At 39.7% G+C, this 17,415-nt stretch overlaps 1 protein-coding gene across 2 annotated transcripts; it reads left to right on the top strand.

Moving 5' to 3' along the window:
• The first annotated feature begins 385 nt into the window (after positions 1-385).
• On the top strand, positions 386-17,286 carry LOC116286878 (sodium- and chloride-dependent GABA transporter 2). 2 transcript variants are annotated; one of them, XM_031693464.2, is made up of 10 exons: positions 386-524; positions 645-720; positions 7,193-7,705; positions 10,384-10,635; positions 12,373-12,938; positions 13,334-13,444; positions 13,762-14,001; positions 14,285-14,646; positions 15,083-15,248; positions 15,796-17,286. In XM_031693464.2, the coding sequence occupies exons 2-10, from the start codon at positions 666-668 to the stop codon at positions 16,039-16,041; spliced, it is 2,511 nt and encodes an 836-aa protein (XP_031549324.2). In that variant the 5' UTR covers positions 386-524; positions 645-665; the 3' UTR covers positions 16,042-17,286. The 2 variants fall into 2 exon arrangements, with proteins under 2 accessions (XP_031549324.2, XP_031549325.1); XM_031693465.2 differs by lacking the exons at positions 386-524; positions 645-720; positions 7,193-7,705 and adding an exon at positions 10,045-10,215.
• The last annotated feature ends 129 nt before the right edge of the window (positions 17,287-17,415 follow it).

Raw genomic sequence — 17,415 nt, 5'->3', positions numbered from 1 at the left:
AAATTTGGACATTAAAAATTCCCGAAATGGCTGAGAAGATCACAAAGATGCAAAAAGTCATAGAGCGTGTAACTTTTAATTATTTTGATTGCAACTTTACCATATAAGTGACAAGAACAAGATTCTAATTTCTATTGTATCTCAATCATTGATCATCTTCGCGGTTGCTGTAGTTTGGTTTTGAAAACACTAGATTTATTATTTACAAAGATTGACGTAAGCAGTCAAGTCTTTTACATCGTTCCAAGACATCTTTTCTTAAACATTTATGTCATTTGCCCATTTAGTTCAACTTTTGAATGCTCTCGAATGAGGCGTTCAAAGGTGCAGTTAAGTTATTCTGAGTATGCAGATCAGTCCCATGGGCCTTGATTCTGAATGACTCACGGAGCATAACGACGCCAGAGACTAGCTATTCTGAGGTTGTTAGAATAAGTTTTTAAGTACCTGAAGGAACTAGTTTTTTGCCGTGGGAGTTGGATAGTGGATCATTCTTTTTGGTGCTTATTTTCAACGATACGAAGGTGAGTATTGTAAAAAAAATAATAATAAAAAAAGGAGAGAAAGGACAAATTCAATCTTGTTGGATCAACTCTTTTTAAATTCAAATTATTATAACTACAATGTTTGCGTGAATTTCACAGATCGATCACAGGTGAATAACGATGTCTAATCGGGATCACAGGGGCTCGAACTCAGACGTCTTCTACCCTGAAGAAGGTACGTTACCGTAATAAAATAGTAAAACAGTTTATATTTTCCATCCTTTGAATGACCCGGCTGCATTGGCACAAGCCTAAAGGACTTCGCTGGTTGGGCCATAAAGAATCGTTAAATCGTAAATGCGCAAAGCATTGATTTATCTATCTTGATCAATTTTGACGCATATTTGTAAATTATTATGTCAAACGTACGACGAAAACACAGAGTTTAATCTCGCCAAGCTGGTGGGACATGATAAACTATACAAGGATCGCTATTCATCCAAATCATTCGACTAAATATTCAAAAGGGTCAAAAGGTTTTTTTTATACTATTCTCGAATATTTGATTCATGTGGGTGGCATGTACGTTTGTTTTAAGAATTGAAAATAAATTAACAATTCTCTTTACGCACGATTTCAAAAATTTAGTGATTTGTCGTCAATCAGATGTGAGCATTACGAAATCACTTTAAGATGGGTCACTTACACTAAACAAAGCCAAAAGTTCAGTTTTATTTATTTTATGACAACTTAAAAACACTCAATTTTAAAATGAAAGAAACGGTGTTACACTTAGACATATTTGCAAGGTGCTATATATGAAATTAAATCTGGTGCTTTTTATATTTAGAGTCACGCTCGCTTGGACTACTTTTGTTTTTATTTTAGAAATTTTTGCTACCTAGCCGTTACTTATTCGAAAGAATATTTCTTTAAAAATGGTATCGATATATCACACAGTTGAACTGGTGTTTCTAATACAAGAATATAACATCTTTTTGCTGAAAATTACTCAAGTAAACTGACTTTGGTAATGATGTGTTTCCAGCTGTTTACGTAATCAGACCTTGCAATGCTCACTTCATTCTTTTGTAGTATCTTTACTGATGAGTCCTTCGTAAGCCATATGTTAATTTATCTTTGGAATTTTTAGACAAGTCACAAAATAATTCGACATAACGAAGCATGTCCAAGGTACCTATCACAGCACAGCACAGGGCTGGGTTGGGTTGGGTTTGTTTATTATAAGAATGTATAACTATGTAAAAAAAATAGATACATAGCTCCTCATGAACTGGCCTTTTGCGAATGGAAGAATTTTCTCTGCAGCTTGTCTCGCAGCTTCTCGCAACGGCGTTGCGACACAAGTTGCAAGAGTGATTACACGGTGTCATGCTATATGTCATATGATACCATAGCATTGACTGAAACCCTATATCCATCTATCAGATTGCATGATACACATTTGTAGCCCGAATTGATATACTCAAAATAAAGCCATATTTCACAACCACCAAGGAACAGAAATCATTACATGGTGCCAGAAGTGGAAGGTAAAACATACATCGACATTCGGTAAGTGGTTAAATCAGATACCAAGACAGGAAATAAAAGAAAACAGCTAGCAGACCGCGTCAGTGATAGAACATCATGGCCGCAGGGTTCACGCCACCCGTTATGAACTGGCAAACCAGCGATATCAACGACGAATTCGCCAGATTCAAGCAATACTGTAATCTAATTTTCAATGGCCCATTTACAAAAAGGTCAGATAATGAAAAATCCTCGTACATCCTACTATGGATAGGCCGTCAAGGCGTAGATATCTATAATAGTTTCACTTGGGACAGCGAAGACGAGAAAACAAATCCCGAGGACATTTGGTCAAAATTTGAAAAACATTTAGCGCCGAGAACAAATTTCAGGCTAGCTAGGTACCAGCTACAGCAGATGAAGCAATCAAACGACGAGAATATTGATGATTTTATGACCAAATGTCGCAATCATGCCAACAAATGCAAATTTCGTGACCAGCTTGAAATAAACGAGCGCTTAATCGAGCAGCTTATCATAGGCACCAAATATCGAAAAGCACAAGAGCGTATACTAGAATATGGAGACGACCTTACATTAGATAAAGCCATAGATATAGCTAGAACATATGAAGCTACATTAGCGCATGTGGCCCAGCTCCAGAGTGATGATGACAAACATGTTCAAGCTGTCAGGAAATACGAGAATCGGCACAGGAAATGCGGAAATTGCGGAGGCGAACACGCGCCAAAGAAATGCCCCGCATATGGTTCGACTTGCAATTTCTGTTCAAGATTGAACCACTGGGCTAAAGTATGCCGTCAGAAAGGCAACCCTAGTGAATCAGAAAACCCAAGCGCTAGAAAAGAACAACCATACAAACAACGCAATAACAATAGGGAAGCACGCCAAGGCAGACGCGCTGTGCATGAAATGCAAACAGATGACGATTTCAATGAAGATTTCAATACCCTACATTTCCAATCGATAATAATTGGAACCATACGCCCGGTGGAACGCAGGGACGAAGCATTCGCTACTATCAGCATACAACTTCCACATTTCCCGAAAAACCGAGCGCAACTGAAAGCAAAACTCGACACCGGTGCGCAAGCAAACATCTTGCCATTAAAATTATATCAAAGCATGTTCCCGCAGAACGTCGGGACGGACGGTGAACCAAACCAAAATGCATTGAAGCCATCCAAAACCATACTCACAGCATATGGTGGAGCGAAAATAAAGCAACTAGGTACTTGCGAAATACAGTGCAGCTATGAAGGCATGACTACGACCGCGCTCTTTTATGTCACTGACGCGCCAGGCCAAGCAATCATTGGATTACCAACAGCACTAGACCTCAAATTAATCTCTTTGAACTGTTCTGTCGAAACACAGAATGAAGGTACACAACCACGAAAAGAAACTGCAAGACCCACAAACAACACGAACAAAATAAGCAGCAAGGAACAACTGCTCTCGCAATACCCCCAATGCTTTGACGGAATAGGTAAATTTCAAGGAGAATATCACATCACACTGGACCCAAATGTACCCCCTGTCATTCACTCACCGAGACGCGTGCCAATAAGCCTCAAAGATGACATTAAACGGGAACTAGATGAGATGGCCGCCCAAGGTATCATCACCAAAGTACGAGAAGGGGAGCCGACGGCATGGGCCAATAGTTTAGTATACAGAAGGAAACCCACTGGCAGACTTAGAATATGTCTTGACCCTAAAGATTTAAATGCTGCCATACAACGAGACCATCACGTAACACCCACCCTTGAGGAAATCTTGCCCAAGCTGAGCGGATCAAAATATTTCTCCATTCTAGACGCGAAGTGTGGATATTGGAATGTTGTACTCGACACACCATCAAGTTACCTGACTACCTTCAATTCCCCATTTGGCCGCTACAGGTTTAAACGAATGCCATTTGGACTGAGAATGTCGCAAGACGTTTTCCAAGCCAAGATTGACCAGACATTTGAGGGTTGCGATGGTGTTATTGGCATCGTGGATGACATCGTGGTTTATGGAAAAACGGAGGAAGAACATGACATCAATTTAAAGGCGATGGTTGAGAAATGCAAAGAAACAGGCCTAAAACTCAACCCAGACAAGTGCCATATCAAACAGAACAAAATAAAGTTCTACGGCATCATCTGCAGTGAAAACGGTATCCAGCCCGATCCCGCCAAAATATCAGTGCTGAGGCAGATGAAAGAACCGGTTGATCGCCGCGAACTACAAACGTTCCTTGGGCTAGCCACCTACATGTCCCCATTCATCGCAAACCTAAGCATCCTGACCGCACCCCTGAGAGGATTATTAAAGGAAGACACACCCTTCCAATGGAATGCCGACTACCAGGCCGCCTTCGAGAAAATCAAGAACTCGATAAGTGAAGAAATCACCCTCACCTATTTTGACGAAACAAAAGATGTAACGCTCCAGGTAGACGCCTCAACAAAAGGCCTTGGTGCAGCCCTCATGCAAGAGGGCAAGCCCATAGCATTCGCCAACAAAGCGCTAACCGACGTCGAAACACGCTATGCAAATATAGAGAGAGAGCTCCTCGCAGTAGTTTATGGTTGTGAGCGTTTCCACACATACCTGTTTGGCCGTCCATTTACAGTGCAATCCGATCATAAGCCGCTGGAAAGCATACACCTCAAACACCTCACATCAGCCCCACCACGATTACAGCGAATGTTGCTGAGATTACAACCATACGATATCAAGATCAGATACGTACCAGGAAAAGACATGCTGTTGGCTGATGCACTATCACGACTCTCCCCAGAAGAGAAATACCCGATAGAGAACGAGAGAATACAAGTGCACGAGATCTATCCACATTTCAGCACCGAAATGATCGAGCGGATAAGAGCTAACACGGACTTAGATCAAGAGCTGACCTGCCTAAAGAAAATGGTATACGAAGGTTGGCCAACGATGATTAAGCAAGTATCAAACATGCTGAAGCCATACTGGTCCTTTAGAGATGAAATCACAATTGACGACGGCATCCTAACCAAAGGACAACGGATCATAGTTCCTTCTACCATGCAAAAAGAAATCCTGGACAAACTACACGCTAGCCATCAAGGAGCAGAAAAAACCAAACTCCGAGCAAGATCAGCCGTATACTGGAAGAACATGAACAACGACATCGACAAAATCACCCAATCTTGCGTAACGTGCCAGGAGTTTCTACCAAGTAATCCGAAACAGCCACTGCTACAAACCGAAATACCACCACGACCATGGCACACGATCGCTACTGACCTATTCTACATCAACGAGTCTGAATATATACTTGTAGCTGACTACTACTCGAAATATCCATTCATAAGGAAAATTCCCAGAGGGCAGAGTAGCAGTAAGCATGTTATTGAGTTGATGAAGCAGATCTTCAGTGAACAAGGAGTACCAAAGATTGTAAGATCAGACAACGGGCCCCACTACAGCAGTGCTAGTTTTCATGAATTTGCCAAAGAATACGGATTTGAACATATCACCAGTTCTCCTCACTACCCCCAGAGTAACGGTTTCATAGAAAACCAAGTCAAGACGGTTAAGGCAGTCCTGCACAAGACCGCAAGAACCAACGAAGACCCCTACATGGCTCTACTCTGTCTTCGGTCCACTCCAATTGACAGTAAGTTGCCATCACCCTCTGAACTACTCCTTGGCAGGAAGCTCCAAGACAATCTACCGCGCTCGATAACTAGGAACCAGAACAACGAAGAGATCATAGAGAGATTAAAGAAACGACAAGAGCTGCAAAAGCACTACTATGACCGGAACACCAAGACAATCCCGGATCTTCTGCCAGGGCAGAACATCAATATTCAAAACCCCTCTACAAAGAAATGGGGACCGGCCACAGTCAAGGAAAAGTTGGACCAACCAAGATCATATACAGTCACTACTCCAAAGGGTAGAGAGCTACGTCGGAACAGAACACACATCAGAGAAGCACTGCCATCCCCCATAGGACACCAAAGCCCGCCTGCAGAATCTCCTGGAACAGAAGTGTCTAATCCAGCACCACATAATGGAATGATTACAACACGCAGTGGCAGGGTCGTGAAACCACCAGAACGATATATATAATTTTCAAAAGAACTGTTCAAGAATAGCACATAATCGCAACATCAGTTGTATGCATGGACAGCTGATATATAGTCATTGTTACTATTGTTTTCGTTGCATGTACATATATATATACATATATGTTGTTGTTTTTTACGGAAAGGAGGATGTCATGCTATATGTCATATGATACCATAGCATTGACTGAAACCCTATATCCATCTATCAGACTGCATGATACACATTTGTAGCCCGAATTGATATACTCAAAATAAAGCCATATTTCACAACCACCAAGGAACAGAAATCATTACACACGGGTGCAACGGAGACGCAATCGTTGCCAAAATTCTACTTTTCGCAACGATTGCTGCAACTTGTATCGCAACAGTTTTCAAATTGCGCTGTAGGTACACGCTGTATTGTTACGTGCAACTTGTGTCACTTTTTACCGTGTCCAGAGTCGTCCTTCGATTTTTTTCTTCTTTTTTTAAACAAAAAAGTGTTCAAAAGTTTAACGTACTTCAATTAATTTCAACCTTTAAGGAGCTTTAAAAATATTTTCGATTCCAATTCTTCAGGCGAGGAATATTTTAATACTTGGATGAGCAAGCATGGATGAGCAAGGTCTGCCATGCGTTGGGTATAGTATATCGGAACTGAGATAACTGTCAATCCTTGTCTTGTGCTCAAACTAATATTAAACTAGGTAGTCGTCAGACCTGGATTGGTACCATTAACCACGGGCCTAGTTCAATAAAATGGAACATTGTAACGCAATTGTGATAAAATGATGAGTTTATGAATTGACTACGGAATTTGCCCTTTTTAAGGTCAGGATGCAGGATTCTGAAGGGCGAACGATAATTAGATTACCACCAGCTTCCAATTTGGGTAAAATTCCAGGGCAGCGACCTAAGCGATAAGCCATGACATTTTTGTCTTTGAATAGATTTTTCATCTACAAAATGGAAAATCCATCCTATTCCCATTTTATCAATCAATTTCCCATTCTAGTTTAATTTCTAGATTTTAACTGGTATATTATAATGTGTCTGACTCTTTAGACAAAAAGCCGACGACCCCCTCGAAGTCAATGCAGGGCTTGGAACACATACTGCACTCCAGGGCAGTGAGGCCTCCAAGTCAGGGAGGTGGGAGGTTACCAAGTGAAGGTCGAGGAGGACGCCCACCCAGTGTCGGTAATTCTCGGCCACCTCGAGACGATAGAGACTGGGAACCAAGAGACAGAGACCGAAGGAATTCAAGATCAAGAGAAAACAGGCCTTCAAGTCGAGACTATGATCGTGCGCCTAGAGACTCCGATGATCGCCCGAGGAATGACAGAAGACCTCGCGATAGCAGACCATCAAGGGATTATGGGCCCACAAGACAGAGCAGGCCATCTAGGGATGGTAGACCGAGAGATTATGACCCATACCCATCGAGAAATGAACGAAATGCTTATCCCAGACATGAAAGGCCAATAGATGGCTCAAGACCACCGAGTTATGAACCACCGCGAAGCGATACTCCTTACAGGACAAGTAGAGATAACGGCCCTCCACCTAACTATCAAGGTATTAAATATCTAGATTTTTGGCGTCAATCTTATACGCGCCAACAATCTCGGGCTTATCGAAGTCTGGGCACGTTTAACTCACAGATTGAACCCTAAAACAATCTCTGGGCTGATCAAAGTCAGGGCACGGTTAGCTCACAGATCTAATAGGAATTTACTGAGCGTTCGTGTTGGGTTTTACATAGGGGAAAAAATTACAAATGTGATTGAATTAACTTTAAAGCAGTTTTCGTGTGCAGTGGTGGTTAAAATAGTATACTGAAACTTTTAATCGAGTTAACTACAATGACTACGATCATTAACACAGACTTTTCGAAAGTAATTTTAAAAAGGTATTATCCCCTGAACGAATAAGTGACAGACTGACTTTACTAGTAACTACGCGGCAACGTTTTTTTTTTTCTTGATATTTAAAAAAAATATTTTTTGCAAAACGATAGTGACATCCGTAAATATACATACGCATAGGAATTTATCTATTCATAAGGTACGTTTTTCTCGATCCTACAGACTGAGAGGATGCATGCATACTGAAATCTGGATAGTTAGAGAACTTCCTGTCTTAGAAACGCTGCTGTTGCTATGTAACAAAAGCGTTTATCTGTCGCAAAAGGCAATCGATGCTGCGCAGAGCCATGACACACGACGCCATTCGTTGCACGCAACGTTGCTGAAGTAGAAAACGATCATAATTCAGCAACATTGACTGTAATGTTGCACCGCAAGAGAATATGAACTGGTTCATTTTCTCTTGTGCACCGTGTATCTATATCTTAAAACGTTTGACTCATTGATTGTAAATACTTTTCATTGATTCTTACAAATTCCCATGTTGGTAACTGTTTTATTTATATCACATATTGATGGTTCTTCTTGTCTACGTGCTAGTAAGTAATACGATTTTTGCCATGCTAGGTGGCATTTGTCTAGCATACTAAACGCGTTGAGTAAACACTACGAGCCATAGAGCCATATCTATTTACAAGGAAGTATTAAAATTCCTGTGAGTACGCTAACTTAGTTCGTAGTAAACAAAATTAGTCAATTCTGATTGGACAAGAGGAGCTTTATCGATGATTCTACTTATCTTCACGTGCTAGTAAGTAATACGATTTTTGTCATACTAGGTGGCATTTGTCCAGCATGCTAAACGCGTTAAGTGGACACTAGAGCCACAGAGCCATATCTATTTACAGGGAAGTAAATTCCTGTGAATTACACTAACGTAGCTCATAATAAACAAATTACTCGATTCTGATTGAACAAGAGGAGTACAATTAAATCCCAAATTGTACTTTGTAGAGTCCCAATTAAGTTCAATTTTGCGAATTGTACTCGAGATAGTGCGATTCTGTAAGTGACTAATTTAGTGTACTCACTTCCCTATAAATAGATATGGTATGTAGTGTTCACTCAACACGTTAAGTATGCTGGACAAATGCCATTTTATAGTATGGCAAAAATCGTATTACCCACTAAATCTTAGAAGACAAGTAGAATCAGGAAATCTCACCTCAGTCCCTGGTAGAATTCTGGTCCATGCTGAGTCTTCAAGAAGGCGGGAATTTTCAGTACAATTCTTGCAGTGTAGAGGCGTTATAGAGGCGTTGTAGGGGAAGTTATGCGAAAAAGCTGACCTTTCATTGATCGATTCAGCGAGACGCAGTGAGGTCAAGAAAAGAGGTTGACTTCAAAACATCGTATGTGCGGCGTGACTTTTATTATTTACTCTACAGAAAAAGTAGTACAAATCTAACCCAAATAGACTTATTTCGCACGCTTTTGGCTCATCGCAAAGAATTACAATAATGAAGTTGATAATAAAAATGAAACAAAAATATAATATAGTCAGGAGGAAAAATTAAATACGTTACGGTACTCAATATTGACTTTTTGCTCTTGACCCGGAACATAAACATCGACTTTAATAGATTGTTTTTAGAGGGAGATTGTTTTTATCAAACGTGAGAGATATCACTAGCACAAATCTCTTGTTGACTTCGTCTTTATTTATCGTAGGAATTTCCTACTTGACCGATTTTTTACAAAAGTCTAAATAGCTTAATTTCTTTTTTTATATAAACAAGAGAAACTGGTGACCCTGAACTGATGTCTTATATATGTTCACAAATATTTTATCTCTGTTTTCGTGTCATTATTCATTTATCAATTACTTCCCGTTTGATATAAATAAAATTTAGTATATATCTGCATGTGTTGTAGTGTTAAAGAAGCTAAAACACAGCTACGTTTGAGCTCGTCTAAGCCTGAGCGGAACGCAAAAGTTCACGTAGAGGAATTTACGTAGGCGGGTCGAAGCCTGTGATTGGCTGAGCCTTATCCATCGGAATGACTTTATTAGTCAGACCGAGCTCTTTATCCCTTCTTAAGCATAGTAATTTTGAACTCGGTCGCTGCTGTTTTGCTTGCTAGCAGGGAACTGCTGTTAAACTTAAACGCACTAAACGATTATCTCTGAATACTAAGAAGAATCCAAAATGGAAGAAGGTAAAATTTATTCTCTTACGAAAAATTCAAATCAATAAATATGTCGTGAACTGATTTTCTTATACTATTCAGACATTCAATTTTACTAAACTTTATCTAACTGTCTAACATCTTCTTAATATCCACTGTAATAAATATCCTTTTTTTTTTTTTGTTTCTCACTTACAGGAAACAAAGATTTAAGCTTGCGAGTTGATAAATCAACTGACGCTTTAACTCCAGAAAATTCCAAAGGCCTATACAAGCCAAAAGAATGGAGCAAGCCAGAAAAAGACGAATTGACTGTCGTAGAAGACGACGAAACGACTCCAAGGGAGACATGGGGTCACAAAGCAGAATTCATTCTCGCTACCGTAGGTCTTGCCGTTGGTCTCGGTAATGTTTGGCGCTTTCCATATTTGTGCCAAAAGAATGGGGGCGGTAAGTAAAAGACCTAAGTTAATTTTTTTTAAACTCTGAGATGCGTTTGTAGTCCAGGTTTATTCTTTTTTGAAGTTGATTATTAAGTCGTTTCATTTACTTAAATCCTGGAATAAACACTGACTGACATCTATTAGTAGCCAAGAATTCAATACTTTTTCACATCATAACAACTCCGTGTTTTAATCCTTGAGTGTCAAACGTCTAAGGCCATCTTACGAGATTTACTTAAAAAGTTTTCCATAAAGTCTTTAAAAAAACTTCGTATGTGTAAAATATCGGGTTTTTTTCTTTTAAAGTTTGGCAGGTAAAAGATCAATAATTATGTAATAAAAGCCTTATGGATACTTAAAGTAATCAAAAATCTCTTGGCTTTTTTTTTAATCAAGCAAAAACTTATTTGAATTTTCACAATAATGTTCTAATTTGATTCAGAGTCGATGGGGCGCGTCAAATCCATTGAACGAAAAATTGACCATATTCCTCTCAGAGTTGTATGGTTTTATGTCTTATATGTGTTCGTACACGGCTTCTGAATTTCAAAATCCAGGTTTATAAAACTGCTCAGTGTACGTCTGAAAAGACTTGGTTAAAAAATCAGTTTTCCAGTCATGATGGTATGTGATTGCTTGCTCAATATTGCATTTATGAATTTAAATCAAGAACAAAATGGTCATACTTTAATGGTTTTGGAAGCAGAATTGATCAATTTGTTCGTAAGTCCAAATAATATAAACTAGGAGCAAACAGTTAATCATTTATCGTGTCATATTCAAAATATTCGTAATTTCAGAAAGTACGATCAAAGACCCCGCGTAGTTTATGAGTTTAACATAGTAAATCTCGCTTTATCTGTTTATGGATCCGTTATGTTATGTAAATGTATGACGTCATGCTAGCTGGGCAAGTGGCTGGATCCTTTAGTATGGATATTAACCTCCCGCCCTCTGTTTAGATGAATGCCTTTTGAGATGCCCTCGTATTTTTTTAAAGCGAAGTTACAAAGTTTAACGACCAAATTCAGTTCAAACGATTTATGACGGTGCAAAGTTATCAACTCTAGATCACTCACTAATCTTTTTAATTTTGTACGAAAACGCGGCTTTAAGTTTTGTTCAAAAGAATGGCATCAAAACAATGGATGGATTAAAAAATAAACAAAGGAAAATAAATCACTTCGTAGAACTATATTATGTTATGGAAATTTAGCTCTTCTCGAGAGAATTTTACAAAAAACAACGATAAGCAAACCCATACAAGCCGTCTGCCCCTAAAAAAATTGTTTCAAGTTGCCACGAATCCAGCGCGTTCAACAAGTAAAGATCTAGTATCACCACTGATGCATGAGTCTGTGTCAAGCTAAGACAACGAATGACTATGCTTCATGGCTTGTGCAAACAGTGGAACTGTAATATGAAGAACTTAGGGGGGTGGGGTGGGGGCTTTTTGTTAGTTTTATCTTATATTAATTATTTGAGGATATTTCTTGAAAATAATTACAAAGTTTAAGGGAGCAGTTGCCCCTTGCTTCAAACCTCCCTTCCATCCCCTCCCCACTCGCTATGCTACTTGGAAACTGAACATACCCTGGGTTCCAGAGGTTATTTTCCTCCGCTCATTCAGTAAATCCACAAAAAATCTCTCTAGAACCCAAGGCAGGTATAATACGAAACGTGTGGAATCATTAATAATTACCCGTCACTTAATTGATATCTCACGCTATTGTCTTCTCTACAGGTGCCTTTCTCATACCTTATGTAATCTTCATGTTGATCGAAGGTCTTCCCTTGTTCTTTCTTGAGCTCAGCATTGGCCAGCGGATGCGAAAGAGCGCTATCATGTGCTGGAGAGACATTCACCCTTGCCTGTTTGGCATCGGAGTTGGCTGCTTGATGGTGTCTCTCATGTTGTGCCTGTACTACGTGGTAGTGATAGCCTGGTGTTGTTATTACTTCTTTATCTCATTCACCTCCGAATTACCGTGGAAAAAGGAAACCCTTTGTCACAACTGGCCGGCGTACAACAACATCCTACAAGCGATAAAAGCATGTGAATCTGGGTCCAACCCAAACTGCACCACAAACTCTACATTATATTTGACTCTCAAGAGTAACGAATCAACCTTTCCTGATTGCTGTGTGAGGGATCCACCCCAATATTACTTCTATCACCACGCCCTTCAGATTTCCTCCAGCATCGAAGATCCTGGCATAGGCATTAACATCAAGCTCTTTGGCTGCTTGATTTTTGCGTGGATTATTACCTATCTGTGTGTCGTTAAAGGAATCAAATCCAGCGGCAAGGTGAGGCATACTTTCCTGTGATAACAAAAGATATAATACTCATAAACATTTCAAACCATTGAGCATTTTATTCGATTGGCGCACGATGCTGAAAAAAAAAATGCAGCGACCACTGAAAAAGTGGGAGACATATTAACACACACTTTAGCTCAAGTCTCAGTATCCATCCTCTTAAACATATTGATAAAGAAAATAATATACCATCAGTCTAGCTCTTTCCTTTTCATGTCAAAATTAGTAGACTGCTATTTTCAATTGTAACCCCTTCAGGGTCGATGTTCCTCAAAATGGGTTGGTGCAAAGGAGAAAATTTTGAAAGAGCGACAAGTATTATTGATGTTATGGGACAATATATGTACATAGTCCTGTTTCATATGAACGTTATTTTTTTCTAGGTTGTGTATTTTACAGCTACATTCCCCTACATCATTTTGATCATTCTGTTTTTCCGTGGTGTTACCTTGGAAGGAGCTGGTGAAGGCCTGAAGACGTTCTTTACCCCCAAGGTTTGTAAAAATTCTAAGCTAAAACTTTGATTGTGAAAACTTTAACGATAAGATCACAACGTGTCCTGGCGATGTCGTGACCTGATCTGGGTGACCGGCATTCTCGCGCGCTGTGATTGGCATAGCAAAAGACGCCCCGTGCCTTTGGCAGCAACGTTTCAAATTGTGTTCATACGATCAAACGTGGAGTAAATCTCGATTTTATTTCTACGATAAATTGCGCGGATCCTTCGCAGTCACGTTGCAATGTCGTAGTTGAGTGGCGTGTTACATGCAGCAGTTATATCACCTTATTAAATCGTTCTATCTCCTTACAGTGGGATTTATTACTAGACGCAAATATCTGGAAAGACGCAGCCACCCAGATGTTTTTCACTCTCAGTCTCGGTTTTGGTGCCCTGATCGCCTTCGCTAGCTACATGCCGATACATAACCAAGTCATGAGGGATGCTTACACTGTCGTCTTTATTAACTGTGGAACAAGTTTGTTCGCCGGGATAGTCGTTTTTAGTATCCTGGGGTACAGACAGATCAAGACTGGGATTCCTGCTGACAAGGTTTGTTCGAATTGAATTTTGTATAAAGAAACTAAAAAGTTTAGACTAAAGGAAGTCCTGATAGGATAGCCTCGTCGACACAACGATTTAGGGTAGAGCAAGCTTTCTTTAGGAGATAAGCCCTTGCAAGTGGGCAGGGAGAAAGCGCGTTCCTTGGTAAGGAAGTACAAGGAAGTTATCTAATTTCTTTTCCTCTAATTTGTGTGGAAAGATCCTCCCGCAACAACAGGACAAAACGAAAATTTAAAATATTTAAAGACGACTGTATCTTTTTTCACTTCAGGTTGGTTCAGGTCCAGGATTGGCTTTCATGACCTTCTCTGATGCGATGCTTCTGATGGACGTCTCTCCACTCTGGGCCATCCTCTTCTTCTTCATGTTGATTCTCTTGGGTATTGACAGTGAGTTTGGTACTTTGGAAGCCGCCATCGGTCCGATCATAGATCTAAAACTCTTCCCTAAGGTCAGAAAGGAGTTTTTAACCCTCATCATTGCTGTCATCCTATTCTTGTTTGGTATTTCTATGGTGTCAGGGCCTGGATTTTACATCTTTCAAATCTTTGATGATTACTCAGTAACCATTCCCTTGTTGGTCATTGCGTTATTCCAGTGCATTGGTGTGGCCTGGGTTTATGGAAATAACAGGTGAGGTGTAACGCATGATACTGCACGTGCGTGACAGCGTTTCAAACCACTTTTTAAATAGTTAGAGTAGAGTGGAGCAAGTCGATAGTGAGTCAACCAATATACCACGTTCAAGATATTAAAATTCTAACACGATACCGAGGCTATCCAAAAAAAACATTTCAAAATTGCAGGGTGGGAGTTTGGTGGAAAATTTACCTGGAAAAAGCCTTCCTAATGATTAATCGCCCAAGAGCGGAATTGACTAAGCAATTGATGGTTTTCAAAGCCGCCATGTTGGATGAATTTAACAAAAGATTCTTTTGTCATATCATCCAACATGGCCGCCGTGTCTTTGTGTTATTTCATTCTCTTGGGAATGATTGAAAACCAGCAACACACTCATGATAATTACATCGTACACCAATTGAATGAGATCTATAAACGTTTCTCGTAGGTTTGCTGATGATATCGAATTCATGACTGGCAAAAGGCCATGGGTGGGTTGGATGATATGCTGGAAATACATTTCACCGATTGCATTGTTCGTGGTCCTGGTTGCTCTTGTGGCACAGCAAGCCCAGAAGCCACCAACATACTCTAAATTTGTTGGCTGTGAACAGGTATGTTCTTGATTCAACGTGTTTCTTTGATTTGATTAACGACACACCGAGTTCTTGGGGTCAACGCCCATCATCACACTAAATTATAACAGACCCATTGCATATGACGACAAAGGAGTTCCATTTTGAAGACAAAGCAATAGAATTTCAATCTCCTGAGAATTGACGTACTGCAAGGGGTCTATTCAATCTGTGTGTTACCGTGCCTTGACTTACACTGTAGATAAGCCTAAAGGTTGTTTTAGAGTTCAATGCCATTGAAAATTTGAATGTTCCAAGCGTTTTAAACGCAGCTCAATTTGGGGGGCAAAGCAGTAGGTTTCCAATGCTCAGGAGGTTGAAATTCTTTTGCTTTTGTCCCCCAAATTGATCTCCTTTGATGTCAAATGCAATGGGTCTATTCGTTGACATAACTGCTTCATTTAAGGCGGTGACCGGAGTCAAGCATCAATGTGACGTATTCTCGCAAATGACCAATATCTTTAAACTGAAGATGCAATGCTTTTGCCAAGTTTTAACATCTGTTTTTACGTTTCCTTTTCGCTAGAAACCATTTGGTGACAACCCTGGCACAGAAACCTGGACAGTCAAAGCCGAGTACCCTGGATGGGCAGTATTCTTGGTAGTTCTCATAGTGTTGGTCTCCACTGTTCCAGTCCTTATCTGGCTCATCAAGGACTGGCCAAAGAACTCAGCTCGCAGTTTCCACAGAACGTTCTGCAGTGGACTTAACAACTACGCTCCAGATCCGAAGAAAGATCCTAGCGAACAAACTCGTAATCCTAATATCTAATCTCTTGACCAGAATACGCAAGTCTTCGTTTACTATCATTTAAAACTATGGCTACTACGCCTTAACTAAATGAATAATAAACTTAACATTTTCAAATTTATCGCGCACCTAACAATCAAAATTCAACGAGATGTGCACTAAAAATGTTTGAACAACAGCACTAGGGGACTGGGATACATTTGCAAGCCCCTTTTTTTCAAGGATGCTGGTCCGCAGCGCATGGGATCAGGTAAAGTCCTCGGCACATAGTGCAACTGTTGTGCGCAAAGCAGAATCGAGTTCTACTTCTGCAAAAAAAGAAAAAAAAAACTTTTTCATCGTATGAACATGACCTGAAATGTTATTCGCAATGACGTGACGATGTTTCCACCCAACAAAATTCATTTGGGCACACGAAACAAATTCATTGCAGATTTTGAACTGCTGTTACCATTACTTAGGCTGCGTTTACACGGTGCCGGACGAATTTTTAACTGGTCAAAATGTTGTAGGTTTAGGGGTTGCGTTCACGCAAAAAAAAAATTTCGTACGCCTAACCGTGCAAATTTGGATCCGGTCCCTTGTAAACAAAACGCATTTTTATACAGTTAAAGGGGCACTTGGATGAAAACGCCCCAATATTTGAAAGTCCAAATAACTGAAGTATTTGAGGATAATATGACTCAATTACGATTATGTAAATCAGATTAGTGAAAATTTTAGCCTAAAAGCAAAAAGAACAATAGGGTTGAGTAAATCACGTCATTTACTCACAATTTAGTTGCTAAATAAAACTTATAATTTTCATAACCCACTTTTGACTGTCAAGAAAAACGTTGCTTGGCTACTATTGGGGCCATATACATAGGTTTACCCAAGTTTAAAGTCATTTCCAATTTTCATCGATTTTCATCCAAGTGCCCCTTTAAGAGACCGTTTCGTATAAACGGTTTTCACCGGTTAAAAATCTGTCTGGTACCGTTTGAGAGAAGACTTCCTCAGAGAGCAGAGTTAAAGCCGGATTGCACGCAGTCTAACTGTATAACAGCACTCCATCTTGTGTAGATAAATAATTGTAAGGTATTTAATATGTATTTATTCAATCACTGTACGCATTGTAGTGACATGGCAAGTGGTTTCTGTAACAATCATCACATCAATATTTCGTAGATTGGTATGAATTTTAAGATTATCGTAATTAATTATTATCGTTTTTGAAGATACTGTTACTTGTAAAGAATTGATGATTAAACCTATTAAACCCTTTCCGTATCTACTGTATTCTGTCTGTTATACTATTTTGATTCTATGCTAAAGAGTTATATGTGGGGGAGGGGTGGGTCATTCCCGATAATGATTCATATTACCAGGCTAAACAAACCCGATCTCGTACCC

Source organism: Actinia tenebrosa, unplaced genomic scaffold, assembly GCF_029948245.1.
Source record: "Actinia tenebrosa isolate PJP-AT-01 unplaced genomic scaffold, QUT_ActTen_1.0 PGA_scaffold0__85_contigs__length_37466705, whole genome shotgun sequence".
Taxonomy (NCBI): domain Eukaryota; kingdom Metazoa; phylum Cnidaria; class Anthozoa; order Actiniaria; family Actiniidae; genus Actinia; species Actinia tenebrosa.
Note: the sequence above shows the minus strand (reverse complement) of the source record. Positions and strands in the feature narration are given on the sequence as shown.